Source organism: Lates calcarifer, linkage group LG16_LG22, assembly GCF_001640805.2.
Source record: "Lates calcarifer isolate ASB-BC8 linkage group LG16_LG22, TLL_Latcal_v3, whole genome shotgun sequence".
Taxonomy (NCBI): Eukaryota; Metazoa; Chordata; class Actinopteri; family Centropomidae; genus Lates; species Lates calcarifer.
In genome coordinates, this window is record NC_066848.1 from 533,712 (window position 1) to 556,103 (window position 22,392).

The window sequence follows — 22,392 nt, forward strand, 5'->3', positions numbered from 1 at the left end:
GCTCTTTATGCAACATAAGACTCTCTGTTACACGTTTAGTGCCTTAAAACACACTAAATAAACAGGGTACTGTTTATTTACAGTGTGAAATGAAGCTGCTGATGAATATTCCCTGTGTTCACTATAAAATCTGGATTACCACCTCACACTGTGCATTTCAAACACAAAGTGTAAGGATCTTAAAGAGGAATGAGGAAACTGTCAAACTGAAGATTTTTTCCAAATAACACATTTAATGCTCCTGTAAAAGAGTGTGAAAAAACGCAGCTGTGATTTGTGCCTGTGTATTTTAATGATTGATTGTTAAATACAGGTCATAAATATCTCACTTTTGAAAAAATAAAATTAAAAATGTGCGCCTCAAAGACAGAGAATGCATCTATGTTTTATCCATTTCTCAGTGTAAAGCTCAGCAGTGAACGCCATCAGTCTCTCGCAGGGGAAACTGAGGCATTCCCGGGATAAAAGTCGGTCGTAATGAGCGGCATCAAACAGGTCAGAGACGGAGGCAGAGGCAGAGGAAGGGTAGGCCTCGTCTTGGGAGATTTTTTGCTCCTGTAGCTCAGAGCGTGATGTCAGCGGTGGCAGTACTGTTGTAATTGACTTGGTGGGGGTGATGGCGTCATTTTATGCCCTGGTGTAGCCTCCTGCTCCAATAGCGAAGGGGAGACGGATCTTTGGCCGACGCGACCGTGGCTCCCTTGGCCGGGATCGAGCACCGCCGAGCCGGACACTTCACCCCGGGAAACATGGAGGCTGTGGCCGAGGAGCTGCGGGCCGGCTCTCGGGTACCTGTCACTATCGATCAAATAGTTAACGATACACTGGTGGTGACGCTGACCTACCGAGAAAGGAGCTACACGGGGATTTTACTTGATTGCAACAAAAAGTGAGTGTTGTTTCCTTCGTTTCCTTTACACATTTATCCCTGAAATTAATTTGCTAAACTCAGCTAACGGCTAATCTACCTTTGATGCTAGCAAGCCAGAGCTAGCCGTTAGCTAGCCGTTAGCTAACAGGGCCTCCATACAAAAGACTTACAGGTTATTGTAGCTGACAAGGTAGCTATCTGCTAGCTTGCTGGCTAATGACAAACTGGTGTCATTTTATCTCATAATAACATGATGAAATACGATGTTTTACTGTGGTTACAGACTGCATGTGAACACAGTGGCCCTGTCTACACAGATTGTTAATGACTTCTTTTAAACAATAGCTAATGTCACTGGGTTCATCTGTAGCTTATTGTTAGCCTAATCAAATACACAGCAGCTAAAACGTCTTCAGTGAAAGGCTGGGCCTTGGCTGTATTCTGTCTATCAGTTCTGTTTTGGTGAATTTCTACATGCAGATGGGAGAGTAGTGTGTTCTCATTTATCTGAAGTGATGTTCTAATTAAAATAATGTGGAATGCAGCTGCTGTTTGGAGAAGTGGTTTGTTACCTTGATAACCAGTCACTTTTCATCAGCAGAAACAATAGAAAATGACAATAAAGATACATGTGGGATCTGATGAATCACAACTTTAGTGGTTTATGTAAAATCCTGGTTCTGATAAGATCCAGAAACCACCTCTGTCTGTGTGTTTGACAGGAAAAGGTCCTTTCTTGCTCATTATTAGAGCACAGTCCTGTTCATATGAGTGTAATGTGACATATAAACATATCAGTGCCATGTCTAATCTGTCCTCTTTGGTGTGTGTCACATGTATAAGCCTTGTGTTGCTCCTGGTGTTGTGCACCTTAAAAGCCATTGGCTTTAGACTATTTATAGACGAGCAGAATCAGAATCTGACCAGCTTTGCCCCTTAGTATGCTTAGATGGTTTTTCATGTGAGAGCTCACACTGTCCTGAAAATAACCCACCCAAATGGGAAAAGGCAGGCCTTGGAATAACTTGAAATAGGCCTGTATTTTAGGCCTTGTCACTGACAAAATTTGACAACTTCTTCCTTTTCAGCTCATGGAAATACGTTTCCTGTCATTGTGTCCCACAGGTTTTTTTAGGCCTATCATTCAGGCAGATCTCCACATCTAGTTGCACTGTACACAACATGAAATAGCAGCAGTACGGTGAATCATGGCTGGTCATATGCTGCGTCCTTGTACTGTGCTTAACTAGCACTGTGTGTTCCCTGTCACAGGCTGCACTGTTTGTGCCGTGTCAATCACAGTGAGGGCTAATATTCAGCTGCTTTAAAAAAAAAAAGGTGAGAGGAAAAAGCCTCACCAAGAGACTATTATTCGGATGTGCCTGCCAGTTACTTCTCCTGGGGAGGAAAACGGGCTCCCCAAATGTGCACTAATTAATAATCTCACCACACATAAGCCCTGAGTAGACACGGATGCAAAAACAAACTGAAATCTCCTGGCTCCTTCTCTACCTCTCTGAATCCCGAGTGATTCATGGGATTGTTTTTGTTCAGTCAGATGTTGGGGAGGGGGGGTTCCTGGGCATCCTGTAGTCTCTTTGTCTGCTGTCTCCTGACTAAAGCAGCACAGCCATGTTACTGTTGCCTGCCAGCCACCTCTCAAAGACTCCTTGGCAGTTTTGGCCTTCTCTGGACATGTTTGCAGGAAAAAGATCACATTAAAATCACAGCAGTGATACTGTTACAGCTCTGGCCGCTCATACCCCAACCCCCACACCCAAAGAATTTCAGCATACAGGTGACGGGGAGAGCGGCGTCAGTGTGTCCGGTCAAAGTAAAACAAAACGGTAAAATAGCTTTCTGTGCTTACAGCCTGTGGTCGGCCACTTGTAGGAAAAGCTTTAGAGTCTCATTTCTCATTTGGCCTAATTGAAACAGCAGGGTATTTGATTTGTGCCGTCCCACCGGCCTCGTTATCTAACATGGTGAAATACAAGCACAGCATTATAGTTTCATTCTTGTGCAGGAAATTGCTCAACTAAAAAATTCAAGAAATTCTTGTCATGTGTAGCAAGAGTGTGTTTGTTTAGATGAACTTTACTGTAACACTCTAACACAGCTGAATGAGACACACAGTTATTCATTGATTGTTTTCTTTTTCGTGTCCGTCCCAGGACTGGGCTCTTCTGTCTACCAGATTTCACAGCAAAACCAGGAGACTGCCCGATACCCAAACCAGGCTGCGAAATCCCGGAAGTTCTGAGCGAGGAGCCGATTTCCAGTCCTCCCAGCCAGGCTTCACACAGACCAAAGGATGAAAACACTCTCCCTGAAAGCAGCATACCTGCTGCACCTCCTCCCTGCCCCGTACCCACACCAGTGCCAGCTGGACAGACTCCTTACCCTCCTTATTTTGAAGGAGCCCCCTTCCCTCAGCCCTTATGGGTGCGCCACAGCTACAGCCAATGGGTACCTCAGCCCCCTCCACGACCAATCAAGAGGAAGAAGAGGCGGACGCGAGAACCCGGCCGCATGACCATGAGTACGATCCGTCTGCGGCCGCGGCAGGTGCTGTGCGAAAAGTGCAAGAACACGCTGAACAGCGACGAAGACAGCAAAGACGGCATGAGCAACACAAAGACGTCTAGAAAAGAGAACACACTACAGAGCGACGACGACGCCGACGACAAGGACATCCCCTCCAAGCTGTCGAGGAAAGAGGATGTAGTCGCAGCCAAGGACTCTAAAAGACGGGAAAACGGCACCAGCCTCGACAGCAAGCGCCTTAGGAAGGACAAACGGGGGGAGGCCGACGGAGGTGAGGTGATCATCCCCCACAGCCCTGTCATAAAGATCTCCTACAGCACTCCGCAGGGTAAGGGGGAGGTCATGAAGATCCCCTCACGAGTCCACGGCTCCGTCAAACCGTTTTGCCCAAAACAGCTGGTGCAGAACGGGGTGGGGGAGAACGGCAAGGCGCCCTCCGACCCCACCAAGGAACAACGGCACATTCTAGATGCCACGCGGTCCGGCCTCACCGTGTCCATTCCCAAACTCAAACTCACCAGGCCTTTCACGACCGTGGGTCAGGACTTGCCTTCTCCAAAGATCCGCTTGAGACCCCCTCAGAGGGAGGGTGAGGAGAGCGTGGTCGAGTACGAGGCAGAACTTGTAGAGGGCGCAAGGAGGCGGAGCCCCAGGGTCCCCGGGCCCTGCCTCCCCCACTCTGAAGACTCGGGGGAGGGCAAGAACTCTCTGGAGTTGTGGTCAGGGAGTTCCGGAGAGGAGGCCGAGCGCGGCCACAGCGACCTCACCCTCCTGATCAACTTCCGTAAGCGTAAGGCGGATTCTTCTAGTCTGTCGGTCTGCAGCAGCGACAGTCTAGACGAGTCCAAGTCCTTCAGCTCCGACGGCACCTCACCGGAGCTGTGCGACCTGGCCCCCGGTGAAGACCTCTCCGTAACCTCATCATCCGTACCTTCACGCGAGGACTGCAAGACGGTGCCGCCGCTCACCGTGCGGCTGCACACACGCAGCATGACAAAGTGCGTGACGGAGGAGGGTCACGCCGTGGCGGTGGGAGACATCGTGTGGGGGAAGATCCACGGCTTCCCCTGGTGGCCGGCGCGCGTCCTCAGCATCAGCGGCACCCGCAAGCAGGAGACGGCGACCTGCGAGGCGCAGTGGCCCCAGGCGAAGGTGGCGTGGTTCGGCTCGCCCACCACCTCCCAGCTCTCCGTCGCCAAACTGTCGCCCTTCAGAGAGCTCTTCAGGTCCCGCTTCAACCGCAAGAAGAAAGGGATGTACCGGAGAGCGATCCTGGAGGCCGCCAAGGCCGTGGGTCACATGAGCCCAGAGATTACATCGCTGCTTTCCCACTGCGACACGTAGGTTAGTTCACAACATTCACACCTGGGTCCGAGTTAGAGGTTTATACATGTGTCCTTTGTGCAGTTAACTGAGAAGTAAAGTTATGTTTGTGTGACAAGATCTCGCAAGATTAAAATGTGATGTTGTTTCTCGTCGAGGTGAACGCTGCAACTAGCATGACTTAGGTGTGTTTGACTTTGTGGCACTGAACAATGCAGCCAGTTAGAAATTTTGTCTGACTTTTGCCGGCGCTGCGTGATGTCACCACGTCACATGACTTTAAAACCTCAACACTGTAGCTTTAAATTCCAGATAGAAGCTGTTCATCAGTTTAGTTCAGGAAGAGGTAACATCTATATTTTTTATCCTCCATATTTCACCTCCTGGCAGTGGCCTGTGTCTATGGTTCTCAATAAAACAGAAAAAAGTGATGCACCTGAACACATCACCCTGGATGTTTCATACTTTTATTCTTCATATTTTTCTGGCCTGAAATGTTCAGAACAGCAGATCTTTGGTTGAGTAAACGTTGTGTTTACAGATCATGGTTTTTAAATCGTTCCTTCTCTGTGTGAGTATTGAGTATTACTGTGATTGTGGTTCAGTCAGAAGGTGACACAGCTTCAGTTAGAAGTTAAACTCGAGACGTTTGCTCCTGCAGTGTTTTTCATTTTGTGACTTCAGTCAAATTTTTTGTCATTGAAGTTTTCTTGAGAATAGTGTTAAAATCGTGTGTCGTGTGCTGAGCGTAGTTCCCTCTGTGTTGTTGTAACCGGTGGTTTTAGGTTCTGAGATGAGGCAGGGATCAGTCAGACAGAGCTGGACTAAAGAGCAGGTTCACAGCAGTTTGTTTTGTCCCCTGAAAGATACACAAACTACTCAATATGAAGAGTTCATGGCCCAAAAAGAAGACGCAGCAGGTGATTACACAAGCCTCTGAGAGAAGATAGGGCCACAGCGAGTGTTTTCTCTCTCTAATGAACCTGAACGCATCTCTCTTGTGTTGTTAAACAGACTTTATGCATGAGACTGTGTGTGAGACGACATAAGATGCACTGTGCTCGTTCTTTTGAAGGTTTGAGGCTGAGATTCGAAAGCGTTTCATCCAGTCAGAGTCCATTGAAATCCATTACTCAGTCTTTTTAGGTTCAGTGATCAAACTTTGAAAGGAGCTTAAATTATAAAACAAAAAAGAGTCGAAATATTCAGTTGAAGCCTGAAGTTGATCTGAATTCATCTTAAAAATGCTCCGTATGCAAAGTTTAAAGCAGCAGAACGTATGTGAGGCTGATTAAATATTATCTGACTCAGCTGGAGCCTCCTGAATATCACACCCTGTTTTTCATGAGCTGCTGGTGAAAATTATTGATACATGAATGTGACTCAGTCTTTTTATTGCAGAGGATTTCTCTTTCATTCTGGCCTGTTATCAAGTTGCTCACAGAATTAGCATTAATTAGCAGCAGATGAAATGACCCAACGCCTCCCAAATGTTGGTCAGCGTTGGCTGAAAATGAGAAGCTGCCACCTGAGAGATTTCTACACGCTGAAAAAGAGTTGTGTAATTCTGATAAAATATTTTAGAGTCACAGTAGCACTGCACTGAATGAGAAGTTGTTGATGCCAAGAGTCAGTCATATTTTTATCAGCACATAGAATCAGGAAGTGTTTGTAAAGGTGTCACATGACCCAGCCTATGCTTCCATTTCTTTCAAACTTCAGATTTGATGCTGTAAGCGGAGTGAAAATGACCTTTGTATTTCTTTCCCTTTTATTTAATCAAATTATCCTTAATTAACCAGAAACATCACTATATATCACTACCAGACTCCACTGACAAAAACAGGAATTTTACCAGAGCAGAACAAGAGGAGCTGCTGGAATCAGTTTGTGTTATTATGTGACTTTGAGCTATAGAGGAAGTAATCAGATACTTTACTGAAGTAAAAGTACCACACAATAACACAAACACACTAACAGAAGGAGGCAGTGGTATTCCAGCAGCTCCTGTGTTCTGCCTGGTAAAATTCACGTTTTTTTCAATGGAGTCTGGTATTGAAACGTAGCGAGGCTTAGGCTTTAATCCCGTACAAGATGACTTGTCTCTTATTTCACAACTATTTTGTCTCAGAACTGACTGTTACACCCTTCTGTAATACTGTAATTTACCATCATTTTGTACTCATGACCAGATTCCATTGCGAAAAACAGGAATTTTACTGGGAGCTGCTGGAATGCCACTGCCTCCATCTGTTAGTGTGTTTGTGTTACTGTGTGGTACTTTTACTTCAGTAAAGTATCTGATTACTTCTTCCACCACTGAAAGTCACACAGTAACACAGACACTCTAACAGATGGAGGCAGTGGTATTCCAGCAGCTCCCAGTAAAATTCCTCTTTTTCTTAATGGAGTCTGGTATTGATATATAGAGATGTTTCTGGTTAAACAAAAAGGATCTGACTCTTTAATAAAACGTCTCAGAAACACCAAAATTATCCCTTAAACTTCTGCCACAATGAAAGCTACTCAAATGTGTTTTGTGTTGTGTCTCAAAGCTGCAGCTATGCCACCCCCCACCCCAGTTTCCAAGTTGGTTGACCTCCTGTGTAGCCGAGCAGCAGCAGGCCCTCGACACACATTCAGAGGTTAAATATTGTCTTTGAGTGATATGAGGGGCAGACAGGCAGCTCCCAGCCCCTTCTGTTGACTCTGTTACAGACTCAGCAGTCGAGGATAAACACAGTAAGGGGTTAAGACGAGCCTATATTTGGAGCTTTTTCCAGAGCTCATAAAGGAAGCGTTTTTCTTGCTCTGTCAGCTTCACAGAGGTTTCAGCAGGGTGGAAAGTAGCTGACGTTTACTTCACTCTGCTCCATAATCTTCAGATGACTAAGTTGTACACACAGTAAAAAAATCCCTGCCTTATTTGCTCATTGTCTTTACTTTGTGCTCTTCTTCTTCTCTCCTGTGCAGAGGCTGAGGACTGAAGAGAGATCGCCAAGGTTTTTCTGAATTCTCAGACTCTGTCATCAAGACCCAGGAGGGAGTACGTGTGGTTGCCACGGCTACTATTTATATGCCGTTTTTTTTCTTCTTCTTTTTTTTTTTTCTTTTTCACAAGGCTGGTGGAAAATGGCCGCCAAGGTGGAGAGTCGTTAAGACTGGGATAAGGGAGCAACACAAAAAAAAAAGAAGGCCAGGAACTGCTATGAACTGAACTATTCCTCCTCCTTTTTCTTATTTTCTAGATTTAATCACATTTCAATAGAGCCGAATAACGACACTACAAGGACCCGAATGTATTTATTATTATTATCTGTAATGGGTTTATGGCGATCCATCACCTTTCTACTACAGCTGCTGTCATTACCGCCGGTCCTCGCCGCCGCCGCCACCGACGTGTTTCACTACGAGGTCCAGCTCGTCCAGCCTGAGGAAGCCGGTGGCGTCGAACTCCATCACCTCCTCCTCCTCCTCCTTCCTGGGATAAAGTCTTACCCTGAATCCTCTTACTACTCAAAATGTGAATGGCTCCATCCAGAGACAGTAGTGACAGTGTTCCATCCTCGTAGCCTTTCCTGCGACATTAGTTGGATTTGTAGTTAAACTGAACTCTCTTCCTGAATCACGTCGTTTCATTTTGTAACTTTAGGAGCGTCACGTCAGCGTACTTTAACCCCTCCAACCCTCCTCTCTCTTCTGTTTTTTCCTGAGAACCATTTTTACATCACTTTAATTATTTAAAGCGTCATGTTAAAGAGAAAAAAAAGCACTTTATCTGTACCTTGGTGGCCTGCTGTAAGCTCACTGTCTGAAACACTATTGCGAGATACAGCCCTGATAGGCAGCAGGGGAGCTCAGAAGTCTTTGTGGTTGACTATCCATGGCCTTGGAGATACAAGAAACAAATTCTTTTCTTTTTTAGTTTATTCTAATGTACGATTTTTCGGGGACATCAGACACCGATGGTTGTGTACACTGTATTCTCGCATTGGGTGTGTTTCTCTCTCAGCTTATCTACCACACACACTACAACAAAATCCACATTTCCACTGGAGAAACATGGCTGAACAAATGTGTCAAAGCCCCCTATGCATTATCAGTTAAAGCTTTATGTGACTTTGGGAGATTAAAAAAAAAACATGCTGTAAGAATACTGTGAATTCAACTGCTGAGTGCTGAGGGGAAGAAAAGCTCGCTACTAGTTGGATCCTGCAGTTACATCGAGTCATCCAGACTGCAGCGCTGACCTTTAGTGACCTTTGTGTTGAAAGCAGCACTGTTGGAATAAGTGGGGGAGGGAGGGAGGAGACCACGGCTGTGGAGCGAGCGCAGCCCCGGTCTGTATTAAAAAAACTAAACCGAAGATTGCACACAGTCACGCTCGGCCGACCGGCCCGTCTCCTCTCCGGCTGAAAAGCAGCTCGCTGAGCGTCAATGAGAGAAGTGTGTTTTATTACTAAGGGAGCAGATAACACACCTCCTCCCGCTCTGATAATCTGCCGTCTGACTGTTTGCTCTCTAGTTTCCAGGCAGCCTTACACAAAGAGGAGCTGGGAGAGTCGACGTACGCCCGAGAGGGGAAAACGCTCGTCAGGTTTTTCCCGTGTTATGAGCAACATGGCTATCTACTGTTGCCCACGTTGGTCAATGTTATTGGCTACTTTTTTTGTTTTCTTTTTTTTACATGTACTGTACATAAAATAAAATATACAAGCAATACCTGTGCTGTTGTGGATCAGCCTGTGATATTCCTTTTTGATGGAATCAGGATTCCAGCTTGTGACAGTTTGAAGAATGTGTGTATTTATCCAGGAAACGTACGAGAGTCAATGAAAACACATCAGCTGTGTTATTAGAGCTGATCCGGTGTTCTTTTGTTTTCAGATGTTTTTTATTCTTTTCAGGTAAAATATTTTCTAATCTTCAAGGTGAAGTGTTTTGACTGACTGACAGTGAAGTACACAGTGCACTCACTGCTGTAACTCTGCATTTAAACAGGGTAGAACTGTCTCAGATCAAACATGGCCGCTGTGTGAACAGGAAGTGACGATCACATCATGTGACCGTGTCAGAATATCCTGTGGCTGCTTCACTCACTTTCACTTGACTTAAAATGAGTGTTTATTTTCTTGTGTGTTTCCTGTTTCATGTGATGTGGAATCGTGTCCTCAGCCTCCATTTTCACAAGTTTGAAAACGTTGTTCTCTTCTGCCACGTAGCCAAGATGGCGGCCGTTGAAGGTGAGCAGCGTCCATTGTTCCACACTCGACTCGTCTCCTGGTTTTTAGCAGGTGTGAGGAAGTACACAAAGTGAAATGTATATTTTTCTTGTTACCACCACACTTGAATGTGAATTTATTACTTTTATTCATTAGTACCTGAGGAGCCTCACCACCAGCTACCATTAGCCGCTACTTAGCTAATTAGCATCAGGTGTTTATTGGTTAGGAATGGACAATGTTTTCATATTTCCAGGAGTAGTTTGGTTTTATGCAGAGAACTAGATGAGAAGACAAATAGTCCATGCTTATATCTGTCTGGTTAATATGCAGCTATAGCTAGCATCCAGTTAGCTTAGCATTGCACAGTAGGGTTATTTTTGTGCAGTTTAAACAAACAACATTGATCAAATGAGTGAGATTCAGAGCTGGATGCAGCTGCTGCCTGTAGCTGTAACGTGACGGCAGATACAGGAGGTCTCAGTGTTTTCATCTAACCAGGCAAGAAAGCCAAAATGTCCGCTCGTTCCTTTCATCTCTCTCAGCTCTCGGCCTCGGGTCAGGTTTCAGGTTGTAATTTTACCGCTCGCCCTCTGATTTCTCTGTGGTCACATGTTAGCTGCATACGCTTCGGTTTAGCAACAACATGAGACTCAGAGTTTCTGAATTGCTGAAATGCTGCTGCTGCTTTTTGACCTTTCTGTTCTTGTTTGACACAGGAAGCAGCTGAAGCTGGAGGCCTGTATCGGCTGTGACTGCAGAGCCAGGTTAGTGGTAAGAGCAGCTCGGACTGTGTCTGGTCCTCCAGGCTCTTCATGCCATGCCTGTTGATTTGTGGCCTCAGTGTCATAAATAGGAGTGGTTTAGTGTGTCTGTTGTGTAACCAGTGTGCGGCTCAGAGGATAGGCCGGTCAAGGTGAGATGACCCTCGTCTGGCTATGGCCACATCAGATCACTTTACTATACAGGCTCAGCTGTGGATCTCCCCTCCCCCGCTCACTCCTGCTCTCGTTTCATAGCTGTGACCTGGCTCAGTCTGCTGCCAGACATTTCATAACTCTCCACTCTGTTTCCTCGGACCAACGCTTCCACTAAGAAAAGGAACTGATTCAGCCACAAACAGGCTGCGTGCTTTTAAACACATAGAAACAGACGAGTTCAGGTGTTAGCAGCTGCAGAGGTGGAGCTTTTTATGAAAGAGTAAGATCAAAGTAGCACACAGTAACACAGACACACTAACAGATGGAGGCAGTGGTATTCCAGCAGCTCCTGGTTAAATCCCTGTTTTTGTCTAATGGAGTCTGGTAGAGATATATAGAGATGTTTCTGGATTAAAAGAAAATGATTTAATATTAATGAAATGAACATTTTAATACTTAATCTGTTTTTAAAAATAGTAAACACTTGAGTAGAGTATAGAGTCATAATACTGTACATCTGCTAACAGGGTAATTGATTACCAGTAAATCAGTTCTGTTGATGCCATAGTTAGAAGCTGTTCCTCTGCTGCTCTGTCTCACTTCCTGGATGTCACACTGCCATTGTTTTACAAAAAAGGAAAATGAAATGATTAAAAACCTGTTATTTCTGCGTTCAGCTGCAGGAGAGGAAAGAGAGTGCAGTGAAGCCCAGCTGAGTCACTTGTCTGTGGCTTTAGAAAGTATTTATTCATATCATCGTCTGGTTTTCACATTAACACGTTCACGTGTTAAAGGTCGGTGTTAGAGCTCTGGCTTACAGTTCAGATAAACTGGTCTGCTCCTGTCTCTGTGTGTTTATTGCAGCTGTGTTGGTTTTTCTAGTTTGTGTTAAGTCTGTTCCTCCCACAGGCCAGGTCCTCGCCATCTGAGGCCCGGTTTGGCTCGGCGGCTGTTGCTTGGTGTCGATCTGCCACAGTGTGCAGGTGAGGGTGAGGGAGGGGAGGGGGGGAGGCACTCCACATTTCTGAACACTCACAATGAGAGAAACAAAGAGAGTGTGTTTACTGGGAGAGCTGCAGGCGAAGCAGCAGTGACCGCTGTGGAGGTTCGTCGATGCTCGAGGCTGTTTTTATTGAAGTGGAGCCAACAAATCATGTCTGCTCCACTTTATTCACAATGAGCATTTTGTATGTTCCAGTATGATCTGAGATTCTGAGATAAGATCCCTTTTTCATCCAGTAGCATTTGGAGAGTCAGTGAATATACATCAGACAACATGGTCTAAACCTGAGCAGAGATCAGTACAAAGGCTGATTGATCTGTTTGTGGCCTGAGGAAGAAGGAGATGAAACAGAAATGTTTGACTCTTTGACCTCATGTACACCTGGAGTTAAACTCTGATCTGCATCCAGACACTTTATCCAGGTGATAAATGATCCCATCTTTCCTTTACATTTCCACCTGGTGCTTTTAATGAGTCCTGGTTCTCCTCTGAGGTGGAGACAGATCAGCTGCAGGACATGTTCAGTTTATCTTGGACTGCTCTGTCACCAACAAACACCAACCTTCTTCACCCCAGGGAGGAGGTATCATGCTACATTCCAGGTGTACTCAGAAGTCTGAGTTTCCAAGTTCCTGCTCAGAAGTTTGAACCTGAACGCCCCATGAAGTCAGATTTCCAACTCAGAAAGTTGGAGCAACTCCACCAACCCTGATATAAGAATTCAAGATGGCTGCTGCTCACATCAGTAGTAGTGAACACTCTACACAGAGCACCGAACAACAAAGACTTTCCTGTGAGCGTCCAACTTCTCAGCTGGACAGTCCCAGTTCCAACCTCCAATGTGAATTGAACGCACCATTAGTCTGAGGCATTCGATTGTTGTTGGACGAACTGCACGAAACCTGATGGCGTCCATTTTCTCAGACAGTGCTGACTTAATTTTCAGCAACCTGAAACAGAAAAACCACAGAAGTTATTAACTTCAACTTTCTGCAGAATCAGTCAGAGAGGTGAACCGAACGTTCATGAACTCATCTCCTTCTACCTCAGGACTCAGACTGATCAATCAGCCCTTGTAGCTACACTGGCCCCAAGGAAACCCCTTGTGAATGTGCAGAGTGTTTCTGTATTTGTTTGTGTTACAGCAGGTTCCTTTCAGATTACCCTGTGTAATACTGTCACAGAGAGTCGTTATATAAGCCTGGAGCTCCGTCTCTTTCAGCCATCTGCAGAAGTGAAACAGGCTAATTGCATTTCGATTTGCGAATCCACGGCTCCTGGTGCAGCCTGAAGCGACCAGGAGGGAACAACTGTCTCACTGTTGATATGAAAACACACACACCTATACACAGGAACATGCTTACACAACAAACACTGCCGCTCAGTAATCCCTGTATTTCCTGGAACTGACATGGAACCGTTGTGCCCGTTCTCAGACTCCTGATTTCCTCCTGTTGATAGATGTGAACACATGGAGTTGCATCAGTCCTCCCCTGGTCGCTGGTCCTTCATGGATCAGTGCAGCGTAAATCTGGGACAGAAAAGAAAAAGCGAGGCACATGGCAGTGGGATGCTGTGTGCAATTACTGCTAATGATATGCCTCCATGCAAGCTGTGGCCGTAATTAACAGCAGAGGAAGCCCGGCCTGTCTGAGCTGTGTGTGTGCAGGGAACAGCCGAGGCTAAGAAAGCAAACCTGCCTTGACATTGTTCAGACAAACATGTCTGCTACCCCAGATTAGGCTCGCTGGGTGGTCCCATGTGAGGAGCAACGCGATGCGGATGTTGAGGGAATTGTCCTCCGGAACTTCACTAAAACTCAGGCTTAGTGAAGAGGGTGTGGTGAAGCTGAGCGGCTGAACTGGAGGTCAGCGAGTTACTGTGCAACTGGATGTCAACAACTGTGGAAGAAAAAAGATGGAAAATCAGTCATGATCAGGGTCCATGTACATAACAGCTGCATGTTGGAGTGGGAAAACAGAAAACTGATAACGAGCCATTTCCTGATTTCGGAAAATTAGAAATCAGTTACCAGCTTAAAAAAGGTCTGTTTGTTTCGTTAGGCGTTAAATTAGCTTTATTTTGGAAGTTACCCAATAAACGATAGCACAGGATCTCCGTAAGCTAGCACAGTCCTTTTTTGTGCTGCCTAGCTAAGGTGAATAAAGCTAACCTTAGCTAGCTATCAATAAAATAAAACATATTCTCCATGACTCCCCCAAGAAGTCCCACTCAGCATCACGGTTAAGCTAGTACCACGATAGCTAGCTTCTTAAACGGTCAATGAAACGGTCTTAGCTAGCTTACATTTAGCATGTCGGATTTAGCAGCTAGCTAGCTACTGTATAAACACATGTAGATGTACCTTTGCTGGTTAAACTTAAGTAGCACAGATCAAAGACACTGAGGCCAGTAATCTGATCCAGACTGACTGACTGGATGTAGCCTGTGGGCTCAGGTGCAGTAGTGTGGCTTCAATAATCCTGCTTTTTCAACTACATTCAAGTTCCCTGTTATAGGCTACCCTGTGATTTTAGCTAATTTCCAGTTTATTCCTGTTAATTCCCATGGAAAGTTTGGAATTTTTAAACCCTAGTGACTGACTAACAAACAACTGAATAAGTCCAAATCTTTGCTTTCTATCTCATATTTCGTTTTTGTTTTTTTTTTCCCAGTAGAAATGAGTCAAAACACAGACAGAAACAACTCGTTTCCACAATTCCCTCTTCACGTTCAGATGTATATCAGCTCCCCATGAGGATGTGGTTTGTTCTGTGTGTGTAAATGTCCTTCTGAAAGTTTTACAGTCATGAGGAAAATGAGAAGCATCCAGCCTGACGTGTCTATGTTTATCTGACATGCTCCATCTGTCCCCGGAGTCGTCGGCTTCAGACCCAGGCCTTGGCTTGTCTCCAGGGCCGAGCATGGGAGAGCTGTCTCCTCCTTTGTCCTTGATGCCTCGGAGTCATTTCTCACTCCTGTCATCAGTATTGACAGCCCAGGTTTGTTCGACCAGGCTTTTTAAATTGGGTCGTTTTATTGATCCGGGATAATCATCTGGGGTTTGATCACTTCAGGCTCTAATCTGCATTCAGGAGCAGCCTGCCTCCATCCTCCTCCTGTTTATATATCACTCATTTCTGCAGGTTATTATGCTGTAAAATATCTGTACACTCTAACTCTGGTTAAAGGATGTTACAGCTTCTTCCTCAACAATAGCTGCATTGTGCAACTCTTGAATTTCTCTTGCCAAACATGCAGCCTTTCCCAAACTTGCCTCACGCAATTCCAGGAAGAGACTTGATGTGTTTCTCAAGGATCATAGGTGTGGTTCAACTCGACATTTTACACGACTGTCACACCAGGGGTCAAACCATAAATCACAGTTCGAGCCCCGACAGGAAGCAGCCGTCACTTATGAAGGACTTTAAACCTTTACTAAACGCAGCGTCTCAGGGATTCCTCAAATGTTAACACAAGTGGATAGATTGAGTAAACATGCAGACGTCTTTATTTCAGGTTGCTCCGGTTTGTGAGCGAACACTGAATCTTCCAGGATGTGGCTGTGGCTCTGCCGGGCCCCAGGCCTCCCCGAGCAGCTGTCAGAGAGCCGCCCTGCCCCCAGCCTCACCAGCCTGCCTGAGAGGGGGGATGGGCATTCTCACAGGGAGATACAACATGGAGAAATCATGAGCAATTCCTCAGCATGTCCTCATGAAATCAGGCTAACTCTCACTCATCATGTTGATTTATTCATCTTTTCCCCACATGGATTTCCAGATACTTGGCCTTGGTCTCAGCCTGACGTACCTTCCCATCTGGCCTCCTCTTTCTTCTCCGTCTCAGCCTCCTGTTTACACCTCCTCCATTGTCCTCTCCTCTGTACACTGGTGTTCAACATCCTCAGGGCTTTAAAGCACCAGTGTGCCAGTGTCTCTGCAGGAAGAGAATCTGAGGTGTCTGTGTGAGAAACTAAATGACAGGATAATGTGGACCAGGCTGACTAATGATTGCATAACAGCCTGTTGTGGCAGCTGCATCTATTAAGAATGGTCCTGCATTTTGTCAAGGAGAAGTCGAGTAAAGGCCATGTTGCATTTACAGACAGATACATGTTACAGAGCAGGAGGATGAAATCTGTCTGTCTGCTTTTCTTTCTAAATGTGTGATGATCTGCTCTGTTAGAGGTCGATGTGAGAAGACGCTTGAACTGAAGACAAAGGAACACCTCAGATCACAGCTGGGGTTTTACTGTCTGTTCGTTTATCAACAAAAAATGGTTTAATGAGGTAAATCATAAAAAACTACAAAAAATCTCCCGTTGAAAATGAATGGGAAGTCTTTCAAAAATGATCAAACCCACTCCTCTTTGGAGCCACATTTTACTTTCACACAGGAACATGGTTGAAACTTTAAACAGGTCACAAGACCTGAGACTTCTTCAGGTTAAATCTTCATGTTGATAGATGTTATAGTTTTTATTAAATCACAGTTTAAATTTGACATTTGTTGTTTTACAGTGTCAGAGTTTATAATGGGTGTGTGTTGCGCTGAATGTTCTGTTCTAGAATGTGTGACATCATCACTCTAACTGCCACCTCTGAACATTTTACCATAAAAATCTGATTCAAACCTCTTTTAATTCCCACAGTTTCCAACCTACACAGACACTTTCTATATGAAGACGTAGAGAAATGTGTCCTCTCTCACCCAGTGTGACTCCCATTGTCACATGACTCACAGTTTGTGAATAAATCTCCTCCAAACACAGAGAGCTCTGACCTAGTTCCTTATTGGCATTGATACAATACTGACTGAGAGGCTACAAATAAAGGACATTGAAATATTATTCAAAGTATTTTTCTTTTTTCTTGTTTTTAGCAGCTCTTCCTCTTCATGCACAGAGGCAGCCATTTTGATTTGATGTGGAGTTTGCGTGTGTGGAAGACGAAGACGATGATGGTGTATGGAAGCAGAGTATGAATGAAAACAACTACACGTGAGTTTAACTGAGGCTCTTTCCTTAAAGACGCTTTGAGTATAAACACCAGACTGTGTCTAATGATATATGACTCACTCATTCATCAGCTAAAATGTTCTTATATTAAACACAGTCATTACAAAGACGTTCAGAGACTTTATGATGTGAGCTGATTATCTGTGCGACCCTGCACCCAGTCAATCAACACATGACTGAGGTTACGCCACCATTTGCATAACAACATGCGTATCTGAGCGTCTTCTTAGAACAGGAAATTCAAGGAGACACTGAACCTCCCACATCTCTGTGTCTGCCAAGATCCCACGTCACCGAGAGCCAGAGACACAACAAACAGAGAATCAGAGTCGTCAGTGTTTTCTCTGACAACATGACGTTAATGTTTTCACACATTCACAGGCTGAGGTTTCATTTTCCTCCATAACAGGCTGATACACATTAACCACACATACACGGGAAGGTGTTTGTACATTAGAGGAGATGGTTCAGTGTCTTAATATGTCACCTATCACACCTCAGGTCCATCCTCCCTCTGGCTGCTCTGCTTCCTCTTTATCTGTTACTGGAACCAGTGTGTTCCAGGATCAACACACACACACACAGAATCAGATATTTGACATGAAGAGTGTGTCTGCAGCGTAAGAATATATCTACACACACTGAATACACTGATCCAGATCAGGTCACCACCTCAACAACATGTAACAAAACACTACAATTGTTTTGTTTTGTTTTGTGAAATGTTGCTGTGCTTTGACCTTCAGAGCCACCGTACTATTCACTTCACCTGTCAGTGCTGATCATTGTGTGTAGATTTGTGTGTGTGTGCAGCCCTACAGCTATGCTGATCCCATCTGTGAACGCTGCCTCCTCACAGCTTGATCCCAGCACCACCTCCATTGTCTCACTAATCCAGGACTATTAACATTGCAGCACCACAACAGGCGCTCGGTGCAGCCCCGGATGGCTCCCAAAACTCTCTCCTCTGAGCAGACTGCAGTCTAATTAACTCAGAGGAGGGAGGGGTTAGTGTGTGTGTGTGTGTGTGTGGTTAGCAGGATCCAGTGGATTAGCACCTTGTGATAATGGGGTGAGGCTCGGCTGCTGTAGGTGCCAAAATGAAAATGGCCTCAGTCAGGATCACCACATTAGTTCTCATTGTAGACCAGAGAGTCCACGTTCTGATGTTCACATGCAACATGAAACAACCACGGCCCAGTGAACCAGTCTGATTCAAGGACGAGGCTGAACCCGACTGGAAGCTGCTCTCAGAGTCAAGACACATGAGGTAAAACGTGTACATCTCACAACAATGAAAGCAACATATAATCAAGTTTGGTCTTAAATAAAAAAAACAAACAAGTAACAATAAACAATATTTATATTTAGTATTAATATTTAGTATTTTCTTGATGTGGGTGCAGTGTGATTTTCAAACATCAGAGTGCACACACAGGACGACAGATAACGTCAGACCACACACTAACAGATTCACCACCAACAACCAGAGTCTGGACTCTCACAGCTCCACATCTGACCACGTCAGAGGAAACAGACATGGAGGACGACCACGTCTCTTGTTTGTTGTTATTTGTGTGATCTTGGGAAGCGTTCCCAGTCGATAACCTCGACAGATTCCAGAGAGAAGGAGTCATCATCACCTCTGCAGCTGAATTCACTCATCTGACCTTTGAAATCAGCTGATTTCTGGTGCGAGCCTTTACTCTGTCAGCTCATGTTTACACTGATGTGAGCAGCTCTGCCTGCGGGCCTGAAGCCTCGCTGCTGACTCCAACAGTTCATGTAGATAAAAATCACATAATAAAAGCTGGTAGAAGCTCAGGAGAGTTCACCTCAGAGCCTGGGGGTCTGTGCCAACAGTCTTAGAGGCTCTGTGGAGGAAAAGAAAACAGATCTGTGCTCAGGTTGTGGTTAAGCTGAGGAGCTTACTTGCTTACAGTAAGTCAGAGCAGCTGAGTTTGCATAGCCTCACCTCCTGAGGCCTGGGAACTGTTGATTCTTCAATAATTCTGTGTGTGTGTGTGTGAATGTGGATGTCTGCGTTAGCGCTTCACATGAAGTGAATATGTGTGTCCTGAGATGCAGCAGTGAGCTTGCTTCATACCCTCCCTGCCCTCCCTCATATTTAACATTCTTTGGCCTTGTATGGCAGATCAGCATCAGATGGTGGAGAATAATAACCACAGTTCTGCACACCACCGCCTCTGTATGGCAGATCAGCATCAGATGGTGGAGAATAATAACCACAGTCCTCTGCATCACCACCGCCCTCTCTCCACAGCAGGCGAAAGAAGCTGCGACGGGGAAACTCTCTGAAACTCTCTCATTAAGGTAACATCTGACACTGAAGGATGATGAATGTCGAACATTAGAGTGAGTTCCTCTCCCTCTCTTCATGTGTCCTGATGAGTCACTGTTTGCAGACCGTGTTCCCACAGGGAGGAAATGCCAATGTGTGCGTTCATACTCATCACCACTGTGTCTCCATGTGGAAATGCACGGGCATTTTACAGAGGGCTCAGTATCACTGCCTCATCAAGGACTCGAGGTGTACTTCTGAGATAACAAGGGTAATTTTCTTTTTTCCTGTGATTGCTGCTCTTTGCCTCAGGGCGTCACATCAAGATCGTTTTAGGGTTTCACTTCCCCCTGTTTACAGTAACTCTGGATGACGGTCAGATATGATGTTACAGTGATAAAAACAACAAAGTGAAATACACTGGTGAGAGATATATCGGAATAAATCAGATGTAGTTCCTGTGTTCTGTGTGTAGGTACACAGCTGGGAAAGCTCCGATAGATGACTGGGATGAGTGTTGTGTTTGTTAAAGCTGATAAGTATCTTGAAATTGCGACAGATCCCTTGTCATTTCAAAACTGAACACCAGATGTACATTATTTTAGGCAGGGAGGGTCAGAATACCTGTGAAAAAAATACTGTGGAGGAAGAAGTTTTCAGACTCTTTACATAAGTAAAAATACCAGACACATCACTATATATCACTACCAGACTTCGCTAATGTTTGTTATCCTTGCTAACTGGCTGAAAAGCTAATTACAAGAAATAAGTCAAACATATATTAACTCTAATTCACTTTTACATTAGAAGATTATAGCCATCTTATTTCCCAATAAAATAAAAACACTACATTAGGACTATTTTGTTGTTTGTCTTGCTGACCAGGAAGCTACCTGCTAGCTTACATTAGTTAGCAAAATGCTGCTACCATTTTTTAAATATGTGTGAGAACATTACCGAAGGGTCAAGCTAAAATGATCACACACAGTGTTAAATTAAGTGTTTTTATGTTGGCTATGAAGGATACAGCTAGTAACTAGCTAGGCTTAGCTAGCTCTGAGGAACATTAGTTAGCTAGATACTGTTGTTAAATGCTGTGTCTTCACAATTCAAGCTCACAACCTAGCCATGCTAGTTAGCCTGTTAGCAAGGGAGCATTTGCCTTGTCCATTGACAAAAACAGGGATTTTAGAGAGCAGAACACAGGAGCTGCTGGAATACCACTGCCTCCATCTGTTAGTGTGTTTGTGTTATTGTATGACTTTTAGTGGTGGTAAGAAGTAATCAGATACTTTGTATGAGTAAAAGTATCACACAATAGCACAAACACACTAACAGATGGAGGCAGTGATATTCTGCAGCTCTGTGCGGTAAATTCCTGATTTTGTCAATGGAGTCTGGTCAGACAGAGTGGTTGTTGGTGGAAAAATCTCACAAGTATACACAAGTATATATGCACATTTAAAGTAGAATAAAACAAAAATACTAAGGAAAAGACTGAACATATATAAACTGGTCTCCCCTCATCCTCAGGAGGAGGAGGACGGTGAAGCACACATCTCTCAGCCACAGTTCCCTCGGGCCATGGCAGTGTCTAACTGCCACCTCACTCTCTGACAGGTTTTTCCACTCATCTCATCAGGCAGCTCGAGGCTGCAGCTCAGAGACGAGTGACTCTCTCTCTCACACACACACACACACACACCACAGCGTTATCAGCAGGGAAGAAATCAATGGCTTTCTCTGACTGAAAAGAGCACTGCACTCTATCTCTGCTAAAGCCATCCAGTGAGGCCTTACACTCTGTATATACACATGTTTAAATGGATCAGCCTGTGATTCATACTTAATCAGACCAGCAATTAATTACCCCCTAATTAAATCTGACACAATCTGTGTTTAATTCAATATCAGATCTGAAATAATTATCATTCACGTTTCCCTCCACAGCTGAGGTGAAACACAATATTTTAATGTAATACACCCCCTGGCATTACAGGCACACACACACACACACACACACACACACACAAAGAATGTGTAAGTGAATGCACATTCAACCACATGCACATATGCACCACAGATCACATGCTCATTATAGTGAAGTGATTCAGGGTCTGAATCACAGTGGTGAAACCTTTAGGACAGAATCAGAGCCAGGCTCCTTCAGTGGCAGCTCGGTGAGTCATGTAAAGAGGAATTTCTACAAGATGAAGGTAATGTGAACTGAGGTGAAAGATGTTGCTAAGAGTGTCTGACAACATTAGGGACAGGATTCCTGCAGAGCTAAAGCTGCTTATTAAAGAGTAAGATCCCTTTAGTTTAATCCAGAAACCTCTCTATATATCTCTACCAGACTCCATTGACAAAAACAGGGATTTAACCAGGGGCTGCTGGAATACCACTGCCTCCATCTGTTAGTGTGTCTGTGTTACTGTGTGACTTTTAGAGGTGGTAGAAGTAATCAGATACTTTATATGAGTAATATAACTACACAATAACACAAGCTAACTAACAGATGGAGGCAGTGATATTCTGTAGCTCTGTAGCTCTATGCGGTAAAAATCCCTGTTTTTGTCAGTGGAGTCTGGTAGTGATATATAGTGATGTTTCTGGTTAAACAAAAATAAAAAGCGCTATCCTTCATAACCAACAGAAAACACTTACTTTGTATATGTGTGATCATTTTAGCTTGGTCCTATAGTAGCAGCATTTTGCTAGCTAATGTAAGCTAGCAGGTAGCTTCCTGGTCAGCATGAAAAACAAAACAGTCCTAATGTAGTGTTTTTATTTTACTGGGAAATAATTTTGCTAAAATCAGTTAATGTAAAAGTTAGAGTTCATTTATGTTCAATTTATTTCTTTAACGTCATGTCTTGTAATTAGCTTTTATAGCCCCAGTTAACAAGGCTAACAAGCTAGCCTCGTATAGTATTAGCTAAGCTATATTTGGGAGTTTTGTTTCCTGCGTGCAACTGCGATATTTGACAGCAGGCTTGTTCATATTTCCAAAGAAGCAGCCATTATTTTCCTTATAAGAAGTACAGTACATTTTTTGTTTTGTAAGTCGCTGACAGACTGTGACGGTTTCTCATACAGCCGTCAGTGTGTGTGGTATGAGGTGGCAGTGCCAGGGACTTTGTGGAAAACAGGCCATGAATCAACAGGACGGTGGTACTTACAGGAA

The 22,392-nt window shown here is 44.5% G+C and overlaps 1 protein-coding gene and 1 long non-coding RNA gene across 3 annotated transcripts; one reads left to right on the plus strand and one right to left on the minus strand.

Moving 5' to 3' along the window:
* Positions 1-115: 115 nt before the first annotated feature.
* pwwp2b (PWWP domain containing 2B) lies at positions 116-9,463 on the plus strand. Of its 2 annotated transcripts, none has more exons than XM_018679332.2 (3): positions 116-889; positions 3,046-4,762; positions 7,715-9,463. In XM_018679332.2, exons 1-2 carry the CDS (start codon positions 750-752, stop codon positions 4,760-4,762), a joined length of 1,857 nt encoding a protein of 618 aa, XP_018534848.1. In that variant the 5' UTR covers positions 116-749; the 3' UTR covers positions 7,715-9,463. The 2 variants fall into 2 exon arrangements, with proteins under 2 accessions (XP_018534848.1, XP_018534847.1); XM_018679331.2 differs by having other exon boundaries at positions 3,046-4,758.
* A 1,846-nt stretch (positions 9,464-11,309) lies between these two features.
* Positions 11,310-18,205, minus strand: LOC108885138 (uncharacterized). Its single transcript, XR_007814804.1, has 3 exons — positions 15,697-18,205; positions 13,251-13,787; positions 11,310-12,836 (listed from the first exon to the last, which is right to left on the minus strand). It is a non-coding gene; the product is annotated as an uncharacterized LOC108885138 (long non-coding RNA).
* Positions 18,206-22,392: the final 4,187 nt, after the last annotated feature.